This window comes from Lontra canadensis, unplaced genomic scaffold (genome assembly GCF_010015895.1).
Source record: "Lontra canadensis isolate GAN:19392208 unplaced genomic scaffold, GSC_riverotter_1.0 scaffold40, whole genome shotgun sequence".
NCBI classification, from domain to species: Eukaryota; Metazoa; Chordata; class Mammalia; order Carnivora; family Mustelidae; genus Lontra; species Lontra canadensis.
Genome location: NW_022631034.1, coordinates 9,274,555 through 9,300,745, shown reverse-complemented (window position 1 = coordinate 9,300,745; position 26,191 = coordinate 9,274,555). Strand labels below are relative to the sequence as shown.

The window sequence follows — 26,191 nt, the reverse complement described above, 5'->3', positions numbered from 1 at the left end:
AAAAGAAAACGAATAAAGAAAAAATATAAAAAAGATATATATATACATATTAGATAAACTAGTTAAAAAAACATTAAAAAAGAAAAGGGTCAAAGTTAAAAAAATTTAGCAGAAGAAAAAAATAAATAAAATTAAAAAAAATTAAATTAACTGCAAGACTAAAGAATCATGGGGAGAAAGCCATGAGTTCCGTGCTTTGCTCTCTCCTCCTCTGGAATTCCGCCGCTCTCCTTGGTAGGTGAACTTGGTCCTGGCTGGATTTCTTGTTGATCTTCTGGAGGAGGGGGCTATTGTAGTGAGTCTCAAGTGTCTTTGCCCCAGGCGGAATTGCCCCCCTTTACCAGGGGCCGGGCTGAGTAATCAGCTCGGTTTTCTTTCAGGAGCTTTTGTTCCCTGAAGGCTTTCCATAGAGTTACGGAGGATGAGAATGAAAATGGCGGCCTCCCAGTCTCCGGCCCAGAGGAGCCAAGAGCTCGGGGCCCCACCCCTCAGTGCGCCCTTAGAGAATAGCACCCAATTACTCTTGTCTCCCTGGCCTCCGGCTGCACTCCTAGCTCATCGAGCCTGCGACAGGTTCAAGGTAACCCCGAGGTGAGAGCTCACTCCTCGGCTCTGTCTCTGTAGCCGGCTTCCCTGTTCTAATACCTGCAAGCTCTGCGACACTCAGGCACCCTCGATCCTTCTGTGACCCTGCGGGACCTGAGGCCATGCTGACCACGCGTGGGCTTCATCCCGGCTAAGCCTCTGGAGCGATGTCCCTCAGTGGAACAGACTTTTAAAAGTCCTGATTTTGTGCTCCGTTGCTCCGCCACTTGCCGGGAGCTGGCCCCTCCCCCCGCAGTCTATCTTCCCGTTGCTTTGGATTCACTTCTCCGCCAGTCCTACCTTTCAGAAAGTGGTTGATTTTCTGTTTCTAGAATTGCTGTTCTTCTTCTCTTCGATCTCCCGTTGGATTTGTGGGTGTTTGTAATCTTTAGATAAGCTATCTAGCTGATCTCCTGCTACCTGAAGTAGTCTCAGCCTGCTACTTCTCTGCCATCTTGACCCCCAAGCCAATAATCAACAGATTTTGAGTGGATCTAATTCTAGACCCTGAAACAGCACATTGTAAGCTTATTGTCTCAGAGGATAGAAATAATTTGCATTATGGAAATAAAAGGCATAAATTACCTCATAACCCAAGGAGATTCTATCTCTGCCCAGCTGTTCTGAGTTCTAGGGATTATAATTCTGGCAGGCAGTATTGGGAGGTGAAACTGAAAGACAAGCCTGAATGGATTATGAGTGATCTTGAAGACACTCTTCCCAGAAGGAGAAAGAATAAGACGCAACCAGTTTTAGCACAGGATGGATTATGGGGTGTTGGACAATGTAGTCAGAATAATTAGATTGCATTGGGTTCTAAAGAAATTAATCTTCTACCAAAAGTAACTCCTAGAAAGATTGGCATTTTTTTAGACTATGAATTGTATGAGGTTTCCTTTTATAATTTGAGCGGTTGATCCCTTCTCTGTATTTTTAACTATTATTTTATGGAAACACTTTGGCCTTATTTCTATACTGAAATGGACTCAAAACCTCTTAAAATCTATACAGTAACAGATTCTGAATGATGAATTATTATAAAACTCTTGTTTTTGCTGCTGTTGTTGTTTGTTTCTTTGTTTCAGGTAGTGGACAAAACTAAGCCAGTGAATCTAGTCTCAACAATTCTGTTGTGATTTTGTTGTTGACTTTTGTTTTTGTTTTGTTTTAGTTTTTCCTTTAAACAACCAGAATTATTTTATCCTAGTTTCAGGAGCTTCTAAAAAAATGTGGATATAGGGTACTTGGCTGGCTCAGCCAGCACTACATGCAATTCTTGATCTCAGGTTCTAAGTGTGAGCCCTACGTTGGGGGTAGAGTTTACTTTAAAAAAAAAAAAAAGATGTGGTTATAATGAGAGAAAAAAGAAAAATTAAGGAGTGCATTTGCAACTGCACCAAAAGATATAAAATTCTTAGGAATAAACCTAACCATAGAGGCTAAGGATGTCTACTCAGAAAACTAAAGAATTCTCATGAAAGAAATTGAGGAAGACACAAAGAAATGGAAAACATTTCATGACGTGGATTGGAAGAACAAATATTATTAAAATGTCTATGCTACCTAAAGCAATATACATATTCAGTGTAATCCCTATTAGAATACCATCAACTTTTATCAGAGAGCTGGAAAAATAATCCTAAAATTGTATGGAACCACAAAAGACCCCAGCTAGCCAAAGGAATGTTGAAAAAGAAGACCACAACTGGTGGCATCACAATTCCAGACTTCAAGTTCTATTACAAAGCTGTAATCATCAAGATAGTATGGTACTGGCACAAAAACAGACACATAGATTAACGGTACAGAATAAAGAGCCCAGAAATGATTACCATCAACTCTATGGTCAACTAATCTTTGATAAAGCAGGAAAGAATGTCCAGTGGAAAAAAGAGAGTCTCTTCAACAAATAGTGTTGGAAAAATTGGACAGCCACATGCAGAATAATGAAACTGGACCATTTCCTTACACCATACACAAAAGTAGACTCAAAATAGATGAAAGACCTCAATGTGAGACAGGAATCCTTCAAAATCCTAGAGGAGAACATAGGAAGCAACCTCTTCGATCTTGGCTGCAGCAACTTCTTGCTAGACACATCTCCAAAGGCAAGGTAAACAAAGGCAAAAATGAACTACTGGGACTTCATCAAGATCAAAAGTTTTTGCACAGCAAAGGAAACTGTCAGCAAAACCAAAAGACACCAACATAATGGGAGAAGGTATTTGCAAATAACATTAACAGATAAAGGGCAAGTATCCAAAATCTATAAAGAACTTATCAAGCTCAACACCCAAAGAACAAATAGTCCAAACAAGAAATGGGCAGAAGACATGAACACACATTTCTGCAAAGAAGACATCCAAACGGCCAACAGCAATTTCATGTGAAAATGTGCTCAATATCACTCATCATCAGGGAAATACAAATCAAACCCACAATGAGATACCACCTCACACGAATCAGAATGGCTAAAATTAACAAGTCAGGAAATGACAGATGTTGGTGAGGATGTGGCAAAAGGGGAACCCTCCTACATTGTTGGCGGGAATGCAAGCTGGTGCAGCCCCTCTGGAAAGCAGTATGGAGCTTCCTCAAAAAGTTGAAAATAGGGGCGCCTGGGTGGCTCAGTGGGTTAAGCCTCTGCCCTCAGCTCAGGTCATGATCTCAGGGTCCTTGGATTGAGCCCCACATCGGGCTCTCTGCTGAGCAGGGAGCCTGCTTCCTCCTCTCTCTCTGCCTGCCTCTCTGCCTGCTTGTGATCGTGCTCTGTCAAATAAATAAATAAAATCTTAAAAAAAAAAAAAAGTTGAAAATAGAGTTACCCTATGACCCAGCAATCGTACTACTGGGATTAACCCCAAAGATACAAAAAAGGGGCACCCGCACCCCAGTATTCATAGCAGCAATGTCCACAATAGCTGAACTATGGAATGAGCCCAGATGTCCATCAACAGATGAATGGATAAAGAAGTGTGTATGTATGTATGTGTATATGATGGACTATTAGCCATCAAAAAGAATGAAATCTTGCCATTTGCAACCAAGTGGATGGAACCAGAGGGTATTGTGTTAAGCGAAATAAGTCAATCAGAGAAAGATAATTATCATATGATCTCACTGATGAATGGAATTTAAGAAACAAGGCAGAGGGTCATAGGGGAAGAGAGGAAAAACTAAAACAAGATGAAACCAGAGAGGGAGACAAACCCTAAGAGAATCTTAATCATAGGAAGAAACAAGGTTGCGGGAGGGGAGTGGAGAAATGGGGTAACTCGATGATTGATGTTAAGGAAGGTGCATGATGTAATGAGTACTGAATATTATATAAGATTGATGAATCAGGCCTCTGAAACCAATAATACATTACATGTTAATTAATTGAATTTAAATTAAAAATGTTTCAAAATATGGGGAAAAAAGTAGTTATAGGAGGGCAATACAGGCCTACCTCAAGAAGCAAGCAAGATCTCAAATAAAACCACCCAAACTTATACCTAAAGGAGGCTGACAAAGATCAACAAATGAAGCCTAAAGCCAACAGAAGAAGGGAAATAATAAAGATTAGAGCAGAAGTAAATGATATAGAAAAAACTAGTAGAACAGATCAATAAAGCTAAGAGCTAGTTCTTTGAATGAATTAATAAAATTGATAAAAACTTAGCCAGAGTTATCAAAAAGAAAAGAGAAAGACCCAAATAAATAAAATCACAAATGAATGAGGAGATTTCACAACTAACACCACAGAAATTATAATATTGTGAAAAATTATAAGCCAACAAATCAGACAATCTGGAAGAAATGGATAAATTCCTAGAAATGTATAAACTACCAAAACTGAAACAGGAACAAATAGAAAACTTCAACAGACTAATAACCAGCAAAGAAATTGAGTCAGTAATAAAAAATTTCCCAACAAACAAAAGTCTAGAGCCAGATGGCTTCATAGAGGAATTCTATCAAACATTTAAAGAAGAGTTAATACCTATTCTTCTGGAACAATTCCAAAAAATAGAAATGGAAGGAAAACTTCCAAACTTATTTTGAGGCCAGCATTACCTTGATTCCAAAACCAGACAAAGACTCCACAAAAAAGAGAACTAAAGGCCAATATGCCTGATAAACAGAGATGCAAAAATCATCAACAAAATACTCCCAAACCAAGTACAATAGTACATTAAAAGAATCACTGACTGCTATCAAATGGGATTTACTCCTAGCCTGTAAGGGTAGTTCAATATTCACAAATCAATCAACATGATACACCATATTAATAAAAGAAAGGATAAGAACCATATGATCCTCTCAATTGATGCAGAAAATGCATCTGACAAAGAACAACATCCATTCATGATAAGAACTCTTAACAAAGTAGGAATAGAGGGAACATACCTCAACATAATAAAGGCCATATACAAAAAACCCACAGCTAATATCCTTAATGGGGGAAAACTGAGAGATTTTCCTTGACAATCAAGAACAAGACAGCGATGTCCACTCTCACCACTGTTGTTCAACATAGTACTAGACGTCCTAGCCTCAGCAATCACACAACTAAATGAAATAAAAAGCATCAAAATCAGCAAAGAAGACTAACTGTCCCACTTCACAGATGATGTGATACTCTATGCAGAAAACCCAAGATTCTACCCAAAAACTGCTAGAACTCATAAAGGAATTCAGCAAAATGGCAGGACATAAAGTCAATGCACAGAAGTCAGCTGCATTTCTATATATGAACAATGAGACAGAAGAAAGGGAAATAAGGAACTGATCCCATTTACAACTGCACCAAAAACCTTAAGATACTTGGGAATAAACCTAAGCAAAGAGGTAAAGGATCTGTACTCTGAAAACTATAAAACACTGATGAAAGATGTTGAGGAAGACATAAAGAATTGGAAAAACATTTGCCGGCTCATGGATTGGAAGAATAAATACTGTTAAGATCTCAATACTACCCAAAGCAATCTACACATTTAATGCAAATCCTATCAAAATACTGCCAACATTTTTCACAGAGTTGGAACAAATAATTCTAAAATTTGTATGGAACTACAAAAGATCCCAAATAGCCAAAGCAATCTTAAAAAAGAAAAAGCTAGAGGCATCACAAATCTGGACTTCAAGTTATATTACAAAGCTGTAATGACTAAAATGGTATGAAACTGGCACAAAAAAAAACCCACATAGATCAATGGAACAGAAGAGAAAACCCATAAATGGACCCTGAACTCTATGGTCAACTAATCTTCAACAAAGTAGGAAAGAATAAACAATAGAAAAAGGATAGTCTCTTCAATAAGTGGTGTTAGCAAAATTGGACAGCCACATGCAGAAGAATGAAACCGAATCACTTCCTTACACCACACACAAAAATAGACTCAAAATGGGTGAAAGACCTAAATGTGAGACAGGAATCCATCAAAATCCTAGAGGAAAACACAGACAGCAGCTCTTTCACCTCCACAGTAGCAACTTCTTGCTAGACTTATCTCCTGAAGCAAGGGAAACAAAAGCAGGAATAAACTACTGGAACCTCATCAAGATAAGGCCCTGCACAGCAAAAGAAACAATCAACAAAACTAAAAGGCAACCTTCAGAATGGAAGAAGATATTTGCAAATGACATATCTGATAAAGGGTTAGTATCCAAAACCTATAAAGAACTTACCAAACTCAACAACCAAAAACCAAATAATCCAGAAAAGAAATGGGCAGAATACATGAATAGACATTCTTCCAAAGAAGACATACAAATGGCTAAGACACATGGAAAGATTCTCAAGATAAGTTTTCATCATAGAAAGACAAATTAAAACAAAATGAGGTATCACCTCATACCAGTTAGAATGGCTAAAGTTAACACACAAGAAGCAGTAAGTGTTGCTGAGGATATGGAAAAAGTGAAAATCTCTTTCACTATTTGTGGGAATACAAACTGGTGCAGCCACTCTGGAGAACAGTATGGAGGTTCCTCAAAAAGTTAAAAATAGAGTTATCCTATGTCCCAGCAATTAAACTACTAGGTATTTACCCAAAGTATATGGAGATACTGATTCAAAGGGGTACATGCACCCCAATGTTTATGGCAGCATTATCAATGATACCAAATTATGGAAAGAGCCCAAATGTCCATCACCTGAAGAATGGAAAAAGAAGAGTTGGTGTATATATACGTGTATATATACACACAAAATATAATATTACTCAGCCATAAAAAAAGAATGAAATCTTGCCATTTTCAATAATGTAGTTGGAGCTAGAGAGTATTATGCTATGTGAAACAGTCAGAGAAAGACAAATTCCATATGATTTCACTCTTACATGAAATGTAACAAAACAGATGAACCTAGAGGGGGAAAAAAAGAGGCAAACCATAAAACAGACTCTTAACTATAGAGAACAAGTTTAGAGTTATTGGAGGGGAGGTGGGCAGGGGGATGAGTTAAATGGGTGGTGGTTATTAGGGAAGGCACTTGTGATAAGCACTAGGTATTGTAGGTAAATGATGAATCATTAAATTCTACACCTGAAACAAAATTGTGCTGTATGCTAACTAGAATTTATTTATTTTTTATTTGGTAATTTTTTTAATTTGACAGAGAGACACAGCGAGAGAGGGAACACAAGCAGGGGGAGTGGGAGAGGGAGAAGCAGGCTCCCTGCTGAGCAGGGAGCCCAATGTGTGGCTCCATCCCAGGACCCTGGGATCACGACCTGAGCTGAAGGCAGATGCTTATGACTAAGCTAACTAACTGGAATTTAAATAAAAACTTGAAAAAGAAAAAAAAAATGAATGACAGAGGAGGAAATGGTTTTGAACTTTATGTAAGCAAATTAATAGTACATACAGAGTGTCCACTAAAAAAAACAAAACAAAACAAAACAAAAAAGAACTTCTAAGAGAAATAGACACAACCACAATTATAGTTGGAGTTGTCAGCACCCTCTTTCAATAACTAATAGAACAAATAGACAAAAAAATACAAAAAAAATATAGAAGACTTAAAGAGCCTGGATGGCTCAGTCAGTTAAACGTCTGACTTGATTTTGGCTCTAAGTCATGATTTCAGGGTCATCAAATTGAGCCCCACAGTGGGTTCTGAGCTCAGCAGAAAGTCTGCTTGAGAATCTCTCTCCCTGTCCTTCTGCCCCTCCCCCTATTCATACTCTCTTGCTCTCTCTCCCTAAAATAAATAGATGGGGGCTCCTGGATGGCTCAGTTGGTTAAGTGACCAACTCTTGATTTCAGCTCAGGTCATGGTCTTGGGGTCGTGGGATTGAGTCCCTCATAGGGCTCTGTGCTCATGCACTCTCTTCTCTACTTCCCTCTCTAAACTAAATAAACAAATCTTTTTAAAAATTTAAACAAATAAATAAATCTTAAAGGAACTGAAAGGACTCAAGAATATTATCAATCAGGGGTGCCTGGGTGACTCAGTGGGTTAAAGCTTCTGCCTTTGGCTCAGGTCATGATACCGAGTCCTGGGATCGAGCCCCGCATCGGGCTCTCTGCTCTGCGGGGAGCCTGCTTCCTCCTCCTCTCTCTCTCTCTGCCTGCCTCTCTGCCTACTTGTGATCTCTGTCTGTCAAATAAATAAATAAAATCTTAAAAAAAAAAAAAGAATATTATCAATCAACTTGAACTGACTGACATTCATGGAAAACTCCATCCAAAAACAGTAAAATATACATTGTTGTCAAGCATACATGGAATATTTCCAAGAAGGATCATATTCTGCGCCATAAAAACAAGAGTCAATAGACTGCAAAGGATCCATATCAGACGACATACATCCTTGACCACAATAGAATTAAATTAGAGATCTGTAACAGAATTACATCTGGAAAATTCCCAAATATTGGAGACTAACACACTTCTAAATAACCCATGTCAAAGAAGAAATTAAAAAGGAAATTAGAAGGTATTTTAACTTTTTTGAATAAAAAACACAACATATCAAAAACTGAAATATAGGGGCACCTGGGTGGCTCAGTCAGTTAAGCATCTGCCTTCGCCTCAGGTCATGATCCCAGGGATCTGGGATAGAGCCCCACATCAGACTCTCTGCTCAGTAGGGAGTCTGCTTCTTCCTCTCCCCTTGCTTGTGCTCTCTTTCACTTTCTCAGTCCCTCTCAAATAAATAAAATCTTTTTTAAAAATTGTGAAATATAGGGGTGCCTGGGTGGCTCAGTGGGTTAAGCCTCTGCCTTCAGCTCAGGTCATGATCTCAGGGTCCTGATATTGAGCCCCGAATCAGGCTCTCTGCTCAGCGGGAAGCCTGCTTCCCCCTCTCTCTCTTCCTGGCTCTCTTAAAAAAAAAAAAATTGTGAAATATAGCTAAAGCATTACTCAGAGGGAAATTTATCACACTAAATGACCATATTAGGAAAGAAAAAAGATCTCGAATTGACCATCTCAGCTTCTACCTTCAGAACCCTGAGAAAGAAGAGAAAATTGAGCACAGAGTAAGTAGAAGAAAGAAAAAGAGAGAGAGAAATAAACCATAAAACTGACTCTTAACTATAGAGAACTGAGGATTACTATAGGGGAGGTTGATAGGGGATGGGTTAAATGGTGATGGGGATTAAGGAATGCATTGGTGATGAGCACCAGGTGTTGAATAGAAGTGCTGAATCATTATATTGCACATCTGAAACTAATATTACACTGTACATTAACAAATGGAATTGAAATTAAAACTTGGAAGAAAACAAGCAAACAAATAAATACTCGCTCAAAAAAAAAAAGACTGATAAAAGCAGAAATCCATGAAATGGAGAAAAGGGAAAAAAGACAAAATCAATTAAATCAAAAATTGGTTTCTTTTTTTCTTTTTTAAAGACTTTATTTATTTATTTGACAGAGAGAGAGGGAGATCACAAGTAGGCAGAGAGGCAGAAAGAGAGAGAAGAGGAGGAAGCAGGCCCTCCGCTGAGCAGAGAGCCTGATGTGGGGATCGATCCCAGGACCCTGAGATCATGACCCAAGCTGAAGGCAGAGGCTTAACCCACTGAACCACCCAGGCATCCCTCAAAAATTGGTCTCTTGAAAACACCAAAAAAATTGATAACCTCTAGCCAGAATGACTAAGAAAAAAAAGAGAGAACATTCAATTATCAACATCAAGAATAAGAGAGGTATATCACTGAAGACTGTACAAATATAAAAGGATAGTAAAGAGGTCATTATGAAAAATGTAATGTCAATAAATTCAATAAGTTGGGTGAAGTGACAAATTCTTTGAAAGACACCTACCAAACCAAAGCTCATTCAACAAGAAGCAGGTAATCTGAATAGTATCATATCTGTTAATAAGTTGAATTTATAGTCAAAAACCTTCCTAGAAAGAAAATCTCAAGTTGTAATGGCTTCATTTGTGAATTTTACCAAACTTTTAAGGTAGAAATAATACCAGTTCCACACAAACTGTAGTAGGAAGTTAAAGAGGAGGGAATACTTTGAAACTCATGTTACAAACATAACTAATTTTGTTCCAGACATCAGTTGTTTTTGGCTTCTTCTTACATATATATTGAATTGTATGTATGTATGTATGTATATGTATATGTACATATATATATATACACTTCTTACATGTACATTTTTGCTACTTCTTACAGGTATATAAGGTATTTCAATTATTTAAGAAAACTTCTAGTTCTGTGCCTATCCAACAGCCAAAGCTTTTCCATCCATTGGATGGTGTTTTTATTATAAGTGAACCTCAAGAGTGTTATCTCTACAATAAGGAAACACTTCTGAAACAGATTAGTTAGATTTCAATGGATTTCCAGAGTAACCAAATTTCAAATCAAACTCTACTTATGTATAAAACTCTTTTCCTTTTTAGCATATGAGCAAAAATATGCATGTATTTCATTAAAGTAAATATTTTTCAATTCACCTTAAAGAGAAGAATAAAAACCACCTATCACTTTCTTCATAGGATGTGCCCATAAGCACTATTTAATTTTGAAAAATATCCAAAGACAGTGTTTCATCTTAAAGTTTAACCATATTTGAAGGCTAATCAAACTTCACATAATATTCACTTTTAAGAAGCACCCATAATCTTTGGATCTAATGTAATTTTTATCTAGTTATTTATGAAGCAAATACTATAGTCTAAGTTTTAAAAAGATTACAAACTTTTTAAGTAAATATTTGATTAATGAAAATACGCCAATTCCTCAACTAGGAAACTTTTTTTTTTCCTATAACATAAGAATAGGAAATTCAGGGGAAAAAAGTTTCCTTTAAAAGACATAAAAATGCTCCAGATATTAATAATGAAATACTCTTCCAAAATATTTTTATATATTCCAAATGTTATATCACATTAAGACAAATTATGTCATATAAATTATAATAATATAATACATATATACTTACTGTGTCTTGCTTTGGAATTTGGACTAAAACAGAAAGAAGTTGCTCTGTATCAAGAAATCTTGATATAACTGAAACAAATAAAAAACGTGCATTTAAACATTGTGTTACAGTTCAAAATATAAACTATGTAAAATATTATCTTCAAATAATAAAACAGAACAGTTCTACCTACAAACTTTTATCTGTTTTAATAGTCTTTATCTATCTTATATATGTCAGGAATAAAACAATAAATTATAATGGTCTTTTCTTAATTTTATTAGTTATAAGCTGTCTTCAAATATCTGACACTGTTGATCATCCTTTCCTTCTAAAAACTATACTTCTCTGGCCTTTAGATGTTATTATAATTTTCTTCCCACCTTTTTGATTTGTAACTTTTCTTCATGACACTTAAGATTAGTTTAAAAACCCAGTTCAACCACTAACCAGGTAACCTACCAGAATTTACCTATCTTCTCTGAACTTTGGCTGTGTTCATTTTTGAAACGTGGATAGTAACCTCTACCTCCTAGGGTTATTGTGAGGAATAAGTTGGATAATATGTGTAAAGTACCTGGCACACAATAGAGCTCAAAACTGTTCTATTGTTCTTCTCAACTTATTTTCTAGCTTAAAGTATTCTATAAAAACAAATTCATAGATAACTGTAATCTACCCCTTTTAAATATCTCCAGTTTTTTCTAACCTTGCCATTTAACAGAACTTTTAAGGATGAACTCATTTCCTCATACTTAAAATACAGTAAGCTATACTAATTTTCTCTTAATAACTTATTACTATTATCATCACTGAAATGTATGACCTCAAACTTTTGTATAGACTTAACTGATACTTCCACAAAATGGATCCACTCTCCTACTTTTTTTGGTTTTTGTTTGTTTGTTTTTGTTTTTTGTTTTTCAACCTGCTACTTTTAAAAAAATCCAAAAAGACAAAAATTTTATGTCACTTTCTTCCTGTTCTTCCTTCCAGTATCTTGTGGTATTTTTCAGTTTGCCTACCTCTAGAACTCTGTCCTTTTCTAAGTTGCTGCTTCTACAGTAATTAGCTATGTTAAAAGAATGTTTAAAAAATCACAGTAAATAGACTGAGTATACTAATATTATACTGTTCAGTAAGACATAATACTATTATGATATTTTACATGTGATTCCACTAACCACACTCTCTTAAGCCCTCATATAGATTGGCCTCTCTCTTTTTTGGTCTGTTCTTCTTCACTTCCCTAAGTCTATCATAACAACCAGAATAATGTTTCTAAAATAAGTGTCTGATCATATTATTCTCCTGATTTAATATCATCAGCTCCCTATTGCATACAGGATAAAATCCCAAATTTCTTACCATTATATAAAAGCCCTTCGCAAGCTAGCCCCAATTCTCATTTTCTGCCAGGCTTCAAGTCATAAGTAACTACTGGCCATGACTTGAATACAACAAGCTCTTTCATATCAATATTAAATACAATGGCAGAAGCTTATGTTAAGTCTATCTTCCCCACCTTCCCAGAAAAAAAAATGTTCCCTAGAAAGTAATGACTGCTCAAGATCACAGCCAATGGCACCATATCAGATATTTATCCCAGCCACTACATCCAAAAAAACATTGTTGTTGTCCTATATGCATCAGCATACCTTGCACAGGCAGGTTCCCTTTGTTTTGAATATCATTTCTAGGATTCTCCTATTGTCAAAATCCTACCCATTCCCTATTATAGAACTGAAATATTATCAGGGCGCACAGCTGGCTCAGTCGGGAGAGCACGTGACTCTTTGATCTTGGGGTCACAAGTTCAAGCCCCACATTGAGTATAGAGATTACATAAATAATAAATAAATGCTAAAAAAACCTGAAATATTATTTATGGATCCTGTATTCCGCTTTTTTCCCAGTTCACTTCTTTGTGTTCCCAGAAAATACTCAATTATTATTGCATTGATAGCACTGTATCATAATTATTTATTTAGAATTCTGTTCTCTAACATGAGTGTAAGATCCTTGAGGACAGAAGCTTATAGCTTAATCTCCCTCATCTTTTTGTCACTAATACCTATAGAATGCCTACAATAAAGTCAGTACTAGGTTGCTGAGGTTTTTTGTTGTTATTGTTGTTAAAGATTTATTTATTCCAAAGAGACAGAATGCATAGAAGCAGGGGAAAAGGCAGAGGGAGAGGGTGAGAGAGAGAGAAGCAGACTCCCCGCTGAGCATCAAGCCCAATATGGGGCTCCATCTCACAACCCATGAGATCATGACCTGAGCCAAAACTAAGAGTCAGACGCTTAAACTGACTGACCCACCCAGGTGCCCCTAGGTCGTTGTTTTAATGAGATTCGGATTCTCCTATTTTAATAAGCTATAAAAATTATGCTCCCACCTTGCTCTGTTCCTGCTCCCCTACTTCATTACATGTTGAGATAAATTATAAACTGTCAAGATATAGAAAACATAGAAGTGTTTAACATTTGTAGATGCAAATTTAAAACTGTCAGCTAAGAGAATTATAAAATATATCAAAATTTAAAGTTTCAAAGAAAATTCAAGTTTTTCATTAATATCACACCCTATAAAACATAACCCTGGGAACAATAAAATACAATTTTCAAGAGGTTCAACAACAAATCAATAGTTTAACAAATATGAATACTCGTTATATCCTAGCCTTGTACAGGAATCCTCCAACAAAGCATTCACTTACAATCCAGTAAGATAAGTGGCATAACAAGGCACTATGGGAAACATGTAGAAAAGATACCTAACACAAACCTGGGGAGTCAGAGAGGCTTCTCACATGAGTGACATCTAAGCTGGAATGGTAAAGGATGAACTGTCGTTAGTTAAGGAGTGCCTGGGAGGAGGTGTCACAGGGAAGGAAGAAGAAAGAGTCTAGGCAAATGTACAGACTACAAAGACTAAAAAACATGAGAGAATCTGCTCAAGTAACTGAAAGAAGTTTAATTCTATTAAAAGGCAGAATGGAAAGTGAGGAGTAGCAAGACATGCTGTGGGAGATGACAAGGAAAGAGTCATATAGAAGAGTCTGGATTTTATCCTAAAAGTAATGAGAAGAGATTGAAGAATTTTATGCAAGTGTGTATGTCGTAGCCCCCAAAGATATCTACGTCCTAATTCCTGGAATGTGCAAATATGTTACCTGATAAAAGAAACTTTGAAGATAGAATTAAGTTAAGCATCTTGAAATGGAGAGATTATTCTGGATTATTTGTTGGTTCCCTAAGTAATCACAAGAGTCCTTTGAAGAGGGTTGTAGGAGGATCAGTGACAAAAGAGAGGATACAAGGACAAAAGCAGAGGTCAGAAAGTAGAAAAGATACTATGCTGCTGGCTATGAAGATGGAGAAAGACCCATGAGCCATCTACTGATCTGCACAGACTCTAGAAACTGGAAAAGGCAAGAAATAGATTTGTCCATAGAGCCTCCAGAAGGAATGTGGACTGCTAACATACTGATTTTTCCCAATAAAACTGATTTCTGACTTCCAGAACCTAAGATAATAAATTCATGGTGTTTTAAACCACTAAATTTGTGGTAATTTGTTATATTAACAATAAGAAATACAGAATGATATTCTCAGAATTATATTTTCAAAAGATCATTCAGGCTCCAGTATAGAGAAGACACCATAAAAAGAAAGATTGGAGGAGGGAGATCAAATAGGAAGTTGTTGCAATAATTCAAAATATAGATAAATTTTTCCCAGCCCAGCAGCACTGGGGATAAAAGCAATGCATTCAAAGACATATACATATGGTCTCACTTACTTGTGGAGCAGAAGGAATAACATGGAGGACATTGGGAGATGGAACGGAGAAGTGAGTTGGAGGAAATTGGAGGGGGAGACAAACCATGAGAGACTGTGGACTCTGAGGAAAAAACTGAGGATTTTGGAGGGGAGAGGGGTGGGGGGTTGGGTGAGCCTGGTGGTGGGTATTAAAGAGGGCAAGTATTGCATGGAGCACTGGGTGTGGTGCATAAATAATAGATGCTGGAACACTGAAAAGAAATAAAATAAAATGGAGGAAAAAAGAGATATACAGAAAGAACTTTGCAGAATTTGATGACTGATTTCAGGGAAGAGAAGTGTTAAGAATGACTTCCAGGGGAGGTTTGTGGGTAGCTCAGTTGGTTTAGTGCCTGCCTTTGGCTCAGGTCATGATCTCAGGGTCCTAGAATTGAACCCTAAGTTGGGCTCCCTGCTCATCTGGGAGCCTGATTCTCCCTTTCCTTCCACCTGCCACTCCCCCTGCTTGTGCTATCTCTGTCAAATAAATAAAACCTTTTTTAAAAATTAAAAAAAAAAAAAAAGAATGACTTCCAGGTATGTGGCTTGATAAAGAGGCTGGATGTAGAGCTCTTCACTGAAATCAGAAAGACTGACTCAGAAGGGAAGATAGTACAGTTTGGGTACACTGAATTTAAAATGATAGAGGAACATCTAACAAGTGCTCAGTAGGCAATAAGACAGATGGGGCTAAAGGTCTGTAGAGATACGTGGGTATGAGATACAGATTAGGAAGTCATGAATATGTGAGTGATAATTATAAAGCCAGGAAGGTAAGTCATATTTGAATAGACAGGGTAAAAAAACAACCTAAGACGAATCTTTGAAGAGGCTTAGCATTTAGGGAATAAGCAAAGGAATAGAAATCTATAAAGAAGATGCAGGGGGAAAAGAAAAGTCTCATAAGTCTTTCCCTTTTCCATTTGAAAGAAAGGACTCCAATGTTTTTACTCTGTTACCTGATCAATGACAGAGCTTTTTGAGGAAGTTCCAAGACAATAAGTATACAGTCCTGAGGTCTATTTGGAAATCCCTATAGATAACAGTTTGAGGGAGATAACCAGTTGGTTCTGACTGGATAGTAACATAAATTTTTTATTATGTTCAATTAGCCAACATATAGTACCTCGTTAGTTTTTTTTTTTTTTTAAGATTTTATTTATTTATTTGACAGAGAGAGATCACAAGCAGGCAGAGAGGCAGGCAGAGAGAGGGGGAAGCAGGCTCCCTGCTGAGCAGAGAGCCCGATGCGGAGCTCGATCCCAGGACTCTGGGATCATGACCTGAGCCGAAAGCAGAGGCCTCGACCCACTGAGCCACCCAGGCGCCCCACCTTATTAGTTTTTGATGTAATGTTCAACAGTTTGTTAGCTGTATAGAACACCCACTGCTCATCACAACACGTGCCTTCTTTAATACCCATCACCCTGTTACCCTATTCCTCCAACCCCCCTCCCTTCTGTAATCCTCAGTTTGTTTCCCAGAGTCCAGAGTTTCTCATGGTTTGTCTCCCTCTCTGATTTCTTCCCTTTCAGTTTTCCCTCCCTTTCCCTATGGTCCTCTGTGCTATTCCTTATGTTCCACATAAGTAAAACCATATGATAATTGTCTTTCTCTGCTTAGAGATAATATCCTCCAGTTCCATCCATGTCAACATAAATGGTAAGTATTCATCCTTTCTGATGGCTTAATAATGTTCTATCGTATATATGAACCACATCTTTATTCATTCATCTGTTGAAGGACATCTCGGCTCCTTCCACAGTTAGGCTATTGTGGACACTGCTGCTGTGAACTTTGAGGTGCATGTGCCCCTTCTTTTCACTACATCTGTATCTTTGGGGTAAATACCTAGTAATCCAATTGTTGGGTCATATGGTAGCTCTATTGTTAACATCTTGAGGAACCTCCACACTGTTTTCCCAGAGTGGCTGTACCAGCTTGCATTCTCACTAAGAGTGTAAGATGGATCCCCTTTCTCCACATCCTCGCTAATATTTGTTGTTTCCTGTCATGTAAACTTTTTTTTTTTTAATGAGTTTCAGAGCTAAAAAAGAAGGAAACTCCAAAGAATTAGGAAGAAAATCAGGAGACTGTATAATTGCAAAAACAAAAAAAGGCAGTAATTCAATAAAGAGAGATATTTAACAGTATCATGTAAGTTGGAGCTCAAATAAGAGAACTAATATGTGTCCATTAAATTTAACAATGAATATTTAGGTGACTGTCTTAGGCTAAGTTCTTCAGAAAGAGATCCTGACATGAGGATTGATGTGCAAGTGATTTGTCAAGAATGTGCTTCCAGGGGTATCTGGGTGGCTCAGTCGGTTGAATGTCCAACTCTTAATCTCAGCTCAGGTCTTGATCTCAGGGTCATAAATTCAAGTGAAAAAAGGGGGAAAAAAGAATGTGTTTCCATATTTAAGAAACAAAATAGATGAACATATGGGAGGGGGGAGAAAAGAGAGAGGGAAACCAATACTAAGAGATTCTTTTTAAGATTTTATTTATTTATTTATCTGAGAGAGAGAAAGAGAGAGAGCATGCATACAGGCATGGGGTGGGAGCAGCAGAGGGAGAGGGAGAAGCAAGGAGTGATGAGCAGGGAGCATGATCCAGGACCCTATCCCAGGACCCTGAGATCATGACCTGAGCCAAGAAAGACATTTAACTGACGGACCCACCCAAGCACCCAAGAGATTCTTAATGACAGAGAAAAACTGAAGGTTGATAGAGGGAGGTGGGGGGCGGGGAATGGTCTAGATGGGTGATGGGTATTAAAGAGGGCACTTGTGATGAGTATTGGGTATTGTATGTAAGTGATGAATCACTGAATTCTACTTCTGAAATCAATATTGCACTGTATGTTAACTAAAATTTAAATATTTTTTTTTTAAATGCTTCCAAGAGAAAACGGGAGAAGAGAGAAGGATGGGGAAGGGAAAAAAAAAAAGTCAGGCAGAAGTATAATTTCAGGCAAAGTCCTATGGAAGGTAACTTCAACTGATCCTATAGAAGAATTCTGGAGTTAAGGGCTGCAAGACTCTTTTGGCATGCTTCTTGAAAGCAAAATGCTAACAGTCTGGGGGCAGGATTCCAAAGAGACCCCAAGTGTGGGCCAGGAGAAGCAAAAGCCACACAGACACATAAAGGTAAAAAGACAAGAGGATCTTGACAAAGAACCAATAACATTTGCTACAGTAACCTTGACTAGAGGAATCTCACACAGTGAGCACAGAAACAGTACATTGAAATATTGTGAAAAGAAGATAGTGACTGCAGAAAATCTGTCTTTCAACAAGTTTACCTATAAATTGGGAGAACAGAGAAATAAGGTGGTAGCTGGAGAAGGTAAAGTCCAGTGAGTTTGTTTGTTTGTTTGTTTTACAAAGATAGGAAAGACAGGAGGAAGAGAGGAAAAATATTAAAGATACAGGAGAAAAATGAGTACAAAGACAGTATCCAGAACATAGGTGGAGCAATTAACTACAGGCAGGAGAAGGGCAACTGCATATTTGGTTGCAGAAAGTTTAAAAAGCTGATTATTGTTGGAGTTTGACTGATATTACATAATTAAATAACTTCATATTTTAGGCACTTATGTATTACATGGAATGCCAGGTATAGGTCAGCCAAAAAGATGTTGCTATGAACAAGAAAAGGAATACAGTTAAAAATGTCTTCTTTGTGGGGTGCCTGGCTGGCTTAGTCCTCCAGAGGTGCATGCAACTCTTGATTTCAGGGTTGTGAGTTTGAGCCCCATGCTCAGTGTAGAGATTACTAGAAAATAAACTTTTTTAAAAAATGGCTTCTTTGTAGCTTGCTCAGTGCCTCCTAGATTTTCATGTACTAGAACACCAGGTGGAATGGTTGGGAGAGTAGAGGTATGAAAGATAGATCAAACTGCTAGGAACCAGGAATTGAACTAGGAGCAGTGCGTATCTACTGTCCTTCTACCTACAGATTTAAGAAGAGAGTTGTATTGCCATGCAAGTGAACAAATAGCCAGGTGCCAAAGGCGATTCTCTTACCTGATGTTATGGGGGTTGAACTGTGTCCCCCAAAAAGATATTTTGAAGTACTAAGTCCTGGTATCTAAAAGTGATCTTTTTTGGAAATTAGATCTTCGCAGATGTAATCAAGTTAAGATAATGTTATTAGGCTGAGCCTTAATCCAATATGACTAGTATTCTTATAAAAAGACAATGTATTTTTTAATAATTTGTATTCATAAAATTAGGTGATATTCATTTACCTGACTGAAGTCCAAAAAAGAGTTCCTCATCTTGAAGTAGTTCTTGAACACAATCTAATCTCATGTTAATGGTTTCAATATCAACTAGAGGTTCTAATATATTAGAACGAAGTCTTCTACTTCCTCCAGGAGTCTTAGTATAATTTAGAACACCAAAGAGTGTGTGATTATTCCTTTGAAAACACAAATAAGGAAAATTTCATCAAGTATAAAAAATAAAATCCAAAGAAGTTACCATTTAACTTTTTTTTTAAAAGATTTTATTTATTTATTTGACAGAGATCACAAGTAGGCAGACAGGCAGGCAGAGAGAGAGGGGGAAGCAGGCTCCCTGCTGAGCAGAGAGCCCCATGTGGGCCTCGATCCCAGGACCCTGACATCATAACTTGAGCCAAAGGCAGAGGCTTAACCCACTGAGCCACCCAGGCACCCCAACCATTTAACTTTCTAAATAATCCTTTAATCTCCAGTAGTGATTCTCAAACATTATAATGTGCATACAAATCACACAGGGAATTCTAAGTCTGAGATGAGGCCAAAGAATATATATCTCAAATAAGCTCCCAAGTATGCTATCAATGGACAATGCTTTAATTAACAAAGGGTAGACAGTATCTTTTTGTATTAAATGATTTTTTTCATAGATCAGCTAGAATATTCAGACTAATATAAAATGTAGTCCATGGCATTCCATCAATAATAGCAAGATATCAGTAATGTATCCTTTAAAAGGGCAAAGAGCTTTCACACTGAAAAAAATAGATATTTAATATAGTCACTTTGTTCTAATTGAAGAAGTTAGAGAATTACAAACAAAAAGAAAGAAAATAATTTCAGGTACAGAAAGTGTTAAACAAACAAACAGAACAGGACTGCATAGAGAATGACCAGGAGGATTCTTTAGTTAAGCTGGTTGAGAGAGACCTATATGTACATTTGGTAGTTGAATTCAAAAGGTATCCATGCAAAGATGATGATGGGATGCAAGTGATGTTGACAATGTTGAAAGTAGGTAACATAGTGAACACTAAGTATGTGCCAGGCAATATTCCAGGCACTTTACATTTATTAATTTATTTAATTCTAATAACCACAGTGTGAAGTTGATGTTATATTTAACCACATTTTATAAGGAACTGAAGTGCAAAAAATTAACTCGTCCAAGGTTTCCTAATAATTAAATAACAAGAAAAGAGTTAGTAGTTAAAAGGGGCCAAACAGGGGCACCTGGGTGGCTCAGTGGGTTAAGCCTCTGCCTTCGGCTCAGGTCATGATCTCAGGGTCCTGGGATGGAGCCCCACATCGGGCTCTCTGCTCAGCAGGGAGCCTGCTTCCCCCTCTCTCTCTGCCTGCCTCTCTGCCTACTTGTGATTTTTCTATCAAATAAATAAATAAAATTTTTTTAAAAGATGGGGGCAAGTAGAACAGTAATTTAAGCCCAGGAAGGCTTTTTGGACCTAGAACCAGAAAGAAGATCAAGGTCGGTGGAACTTTGCAAGTGAAAGGAAATGGAGGAAGATGAAGAAGCTGATAGAGGCCTGGACACAGAAGTTCTTATAGGGCATGGTAAAGAGTCTGGACTCTATTCTACATGTAATGGAGCCACTGGAAGATTTTCAGCCACAGAGTTCCAACATCTGATTTCTAATTTAAAAGGATCACAGTCTGCCCACTGGATCAAGAAAAGACTAAGTGTAGGAGGGTAAAAAGAAGGCAGAGAAACAAGTTAGGGGCTATTATAGTAGTCCAGGCTAAAATGATAGATGTAATGGTTAGGGTTGTAGCCTTGGAAATGGTAAGATGTGATCCAGAATTAGTATGTATTCCAAAGGTTGAGTCAAGGGGATTTACTAGTGGACTGAATATGGGTTGTGAGAGGGTAGAAAACAAGAATGACTCTTAACTTAGTCATCAGACTAGCAGGTTTTTGGTATTTCAATTTTTTTTTTAAGTAAACTTTTAGGGCTCGAACTCCTAGCCTTGAAACCAAGAGTCATATGCTCTACCAACTGAGCCAGCCAGGTGCCCTGGTACATCAATTTTTTTTTTTTAAGATTTTATTTATTTATTTGAGAGAGAGAGAGAATGAGACAGAGAGAGAGCATGAGATGGGAGAGGGTCAGAGGGAGAAGTGGACTCCCAGCTGAGTAGGAAGCCCGATGTGGGGCTCGATCCCAGGACTCCAGGATCATGACCTGAGCTGAAGGCAGTTGCTTAACCAACTGAGCCATCCAGGGGCCCCTGGTATATCAATTTAAACAAATTTTTAGAAAACTACTCCAATCAAGTCCCGGTCAGGGGTGGGGGTGGCGTCATCACAGGCATTTACTTTTTAAGAACTGGACACCTACAGGAACCAAGGAAGTGAGCAGCATACCCAAACCTGCCACTTGCTATAGAAATCAAAGGGTGAAACTGCTCTGAACAGGTAGGTGACAAGTCTACAGGAGTGTTAGAGCTATTCAGATAGTTCAGCAGGTCGAATATCCATCTTTTAATCTGAAATCCTTTGTTCAAATCTGTGAAAAGACTTCTCAATTTTTACTTTCAACAATAATATGAACTCTTAGAGGGCAAATATCCTATCATGTAATATACAGCAGGAACTCAAGCAACGTTTAACAATGATAATAATAAATAATGATGAACTATGAAATGAGGCAAAGTTATAAAACACTTTGTGGTAATTACCAGCCTTGGTTGCTGACTCTCTATCTTACTCTACGTTATTATAACATAGAAAGTAAATGACAAGAGTAATTTTTCCAGATAATATTATTTTAATTCTTTTTAAGTAGGAAGAAGAAAAGAATATTATTCACTAAGCTGAAAAGGAATAAAGCTACAATTAACTATAAATTAAGGCTGTAATTTTAGACCATCATTATTCAATGGAACTGCAAAGAAACTGAGGCCACTATACTGAAGCATAACTAAAAGCATTATATACAGTAATAATCTTACTAAAATAGTATCGACAGCACCTAGATAGATTTAAATTGCTCTTGATGATTAGAGTATAAGTGATTAACAAAATTAGACAGCTTTTGTTTCTAAGTTTGCAACAGCAAATAATGTCTGGCAATTCCACATAATGGAAAGTAAAGCCAAGATAAGAATACACAAAGTAACAGAGATATTGAAACAACTATGGCTCGAAATTTGCACAGAGCACCTTAAGATTTCATTTCTCTAAAATGCTTGATATTCCCTTCAATATTCTTAATACTAAAAATCATAATCACTTTATCCCTTTCATTGATGTCTAATGTTATATTTAATTACCAGAAGCTGATTATTTACTCCAAGCTTACTTACTCTGAACTTGCACTTTACCAATAAATAGTACTAAATAGCTTTAGTTTCCTTGCACATATCATACTGTTATAATGAAAATCATGGGGTGCATGGGTGGCTCAGTGGTTTAAGCCTCTGCTTTTGGCTCAGGTCATGATCTCAGGGTCCTGGGATTAAGCCCCACATCGGGGGTCTCTGCTCAGCAGGGATCCTGCTTCCCACTCTCTCTCTGCCTGCCTCTGCCTACTTGTGATCTCTCTCTTTGTCAAATAAATAAACAAAATCTTGGAAAAAAAAAAAAAAAAGAAAGAAAAGAAAAGAAAGTCATGCCTTCAGGATGCCTGGGTGCATCAGTAGGTTAAGTGTCTGCCTTTGGTTCAGGTCATGAGCTCAGAATCCCTGGATCGAGCCCCATATTGGGCTCCCTGCTCAGCGAGGAGTGTGCTGCTCCCTCTGCCTCTCCCCTCACCCCCCAACCCCCAGGCTCCTGCTTGTGCTCTCTCTCTCTCTCTTTCTCACTCACTCTCCCTGTCTAGTGAATAAATAAAATCTTTAAAAAAAAAAAAAAAAGGAAAGAAAATCATGCTTTTAAGACTTGACTTTTCACCTTTTCTACTTCATCTGGATAACTTTTTATATTTCAAAACTTACCTCAGGTATTTTCTCCTCTAGAAAGCCTTTCCTAATTACTTCCTTTTTACCCTTAACCCACTGTCTGCTATAATCCCTTTTATGCAAATTTTATCACCATACTTAGTACACATTAATAATACTGTCTTTGTGTTTCCTACTCTAGACTGTAATTCCTCAAGGAGAAAAATCATAGCTCATTAATTCTTTGTCCCAAACTGACCCCTTATTAATGCATTTCTGCCTGACCATCACCATGTTGATTATTTTCTATTAACGTGTTAATTCTACTTTAAGTAACCCACTATGAAATCTACAAACTGTGTGTGCATGCATGCATGTGTGTGTGTGTGTGTGTGTGTGTGTGTGTGCATGCCTCTTCCTATCTCTTTATCTCTCATGCCCATCATCAATATTTCTGGTGCTCTAATTAAAGTTAATAAGAAACCAATAAAACCAGCAATCTAGTCATACCATAGACCAAGATGATTCAACTATTTTTACCTTCTCAAATAATCACATAGCCTCTTAAATTTCCTGGACTTGATGCTTTTAAAGATGCTTATTCTAATTTTGTAGTAATCTAGATACAATGTCTTCTTTTTACTGTGGTAAAACACACATAACATAAATTTTACCTTTTTAATCATTTTAAGCACATAATTCAGTGTTGTTAGATACACCCACAATATTGTACAACCACTGCTACTGCCCATTTCCAGAACTTTTTCATCATCCCAAGCAGAAACTCTGAATCCACCAAACGGTAACAACTCACTCCCCACTGTTCCAAGTTCCTGATCATTTTTGTCTACTTTCTGTCTCTATGAATTTGCCTAGTCTAGATATCTAAGTGGAATTAAAAAATATTTTTCCTTTTGTATTTGGTTTATTTCACTTAGTACAATGTTTTCAAGGTTCATACATCTTGTGGCATCTATCAGAATTTCACTCATTTTTTTTTTTTAAGATTTTATTTATTCATCTGAGAGAGAAAGTCCAAACAGGGGGAGCAACAGAGGGAGAAGAAGCAGACTCCCCGCTGAGCAGGGAGCCTAACATGGGGCTCAAACCCAGGACCCTGAAATCATGACAGTCACTTAACAGTCTTAACTGTCTTAACAGTCACTTAACAGTGACTCAAGACAGTCACTTAACAGACTGAGCCACCCAGGTGCCCCTGAAATTCCATTCATTTTTAAGGCTGAATGATATTCTATTGTACATCATGTATATACCTTATTTTGTTTATCTAGTCAGTCATTCATTGATGGACATTTGGTTTATTTCCACCTTTTGGCTACTGTGAATAATGCTGCTATGAACACTTGTATGCAAGTAACTCCTTGAGTCTCTGCTTTCAATTCTTCTCAGTATATACACCTAGAAGTGGAATGATGAATCATATGGTAATTCTATGTTTAACTTCTTTGATGAGTCACCATTCTGTTTCCAAAAATGACTGTACCATTTTACATTCTCATGAAAAATGTACCAGGGTTCAAATTTCTCCACATCTTTGCCAATAGTTATTTTCTACTTACTTGATAATAACCATCTTAATGAGTGTGAAGTAGTTAATTGTAGTTTTGATTTGCATTTCCATAATGACTGTGCTTATTGGCCATTTGTATATCTTCTTTGCAGAAAAGTCCATTCAAGCCTTTGTCTATTTTGAAATGGACTGTTTGCTTTTTGTTGTTTCATACAAATATCTTTTTTAAAATTTGACTTTTGTGAAACATCTAGCAGTTCAGCAACAATGGTACAATAATTAAAGGTATGTTTATTCATTATTTCTACATCAAACAATTTAAAGAAATGTAAAATAGCTATTTATAGAAAAATAGGACATAATAAAATATACTGATACATTTTGTAAGAAAAAAATTGGATGATCTTACCTACAGTCTTGATTATTAATTAGTAATTCAAGGTTTTGGGCTGATGATGAATCTATCATGGCTGTCTGTTCACTACCCTGGAAACAAATCTTCAGTGATTTTGGTGCATAAACTGAATTTTGAATAAATTCAACATATTTTAATAAAGCTGCAACAGCTGCAAGGCAGTAATACCTGAAAGGTGACCAATGAAACATCACTATAAATCTTTAGAATAAATAAAAAGTATTGCTATAAAAGAAAACATTTACTTCACCTCATTATTAGGAAAATTATAAATATTTGCATAGCATTGCTTAAATTCAAAGGGAAAAAGCACACTCAGTGCTCTTTACTTTTGAAAATTTGCTAAATAACCTCTAAACCATAAAAGTTCATAGAACAGACAATTTTCTGAAGTCTGACACTTAAGGACTCCAATAAATCACATGTTGGAAAACAATATTTAGTAGTAGTATGTGTCAATGTACCATTCTAAGAATTCAAATAATGTTGAAAAGGTCAGACAAAGTTAGGAGGTTCCTATGTATAGAAAAGTATGTTAGGATCGTGGTGAGCTTAGTCACTAGGACAACCTAACTCAAGGAAAGTATCTATTTAGTATGTTCTAAAAAATATCCTTTCTAGGGTGCCTGGGTGGCTCAGCCTGTTAAGCATCTGCCTTTGGCTCAGGTCATGATCTCAGGGTCCTGGCATGGAGCCCAATGCAGGGCTCCCTGCTCAGCCAGGGGCCTGCTTCTCTCTCCCCATCTGCCCGATGCTGCCCCTGCTTATGCTCACTCTCGCTCTCTGTCAAATAAATAAATAAAATCTTAAAAAATATATCCTTTTTGGGGACGCCTGGGTGGCTCAGTTGGTTAAGCCGCTGCCTTCGGCTCAGGTCATGATCCCAGGGTCCTGGGATTGAGTCCCGCATCGGGCTCCTTGCTCAGTGGGAAGCCTGCTTCTCTCTCTGCCCCTGCCTGCCGCTCTGCCTGCTTGTGTTCTCCCGCACTCGCTCTCTCTCTCTCTCTGTGACGAATAAATAAATAAAATTAAAAAATATATATATATATATATCCTTTTTGAAAATATCATTCCCTGTCCTAGCTGAATCTCTTAGGAGTACATGTATGAAATAACAGGACTACAGCTCTGTGCCTCACATTTCTAGGTTACCGTGGCTACTTGAGTAAAGTGAGCAGCAACCACAACAGCAATAGATTATGACCAATTTGGAAAAATTCTATATAAATTAAGTTAGCAAAATATGCCTTGTATATAAATTTTAGTTAACTATTTTACTATTTCAGTAATTACTGACTGTGTATTATAAA

At 37.2% G+C, this 26,191-nt stretch overlaps 1 protein-coding gene across 1 annotated transcript in view; it reads right to left on the bottom strand.

Annotated features, from left to right (window-relative positions):
• Positions 1-26,191, bottom strand: part of MSH4 (mutS homolog 4) — a 95,386-nt gene that overhangs the window by 54,254 nt on the left and 14,941 nt on the right. The window contains exons 6-8 of the mRNA XM_032870296.1: positions 24,876-25,049; positions 19,045-19,217; positions 10,984-11,051 (exon numbers count right to left, since the gene is read on the bottom strand). Of these exons, the coding sequence (XP_032726187.1) occupies positions 10,984-11,051; positions 19,045-19,217; positions 24,876-25,049 (415 nt within the window). The remainder of the gene's footprint in view (positions 1-10,983; positions 11,052-19,044; positions 19,218-24,875; positions 25,050-26,191) is intronic.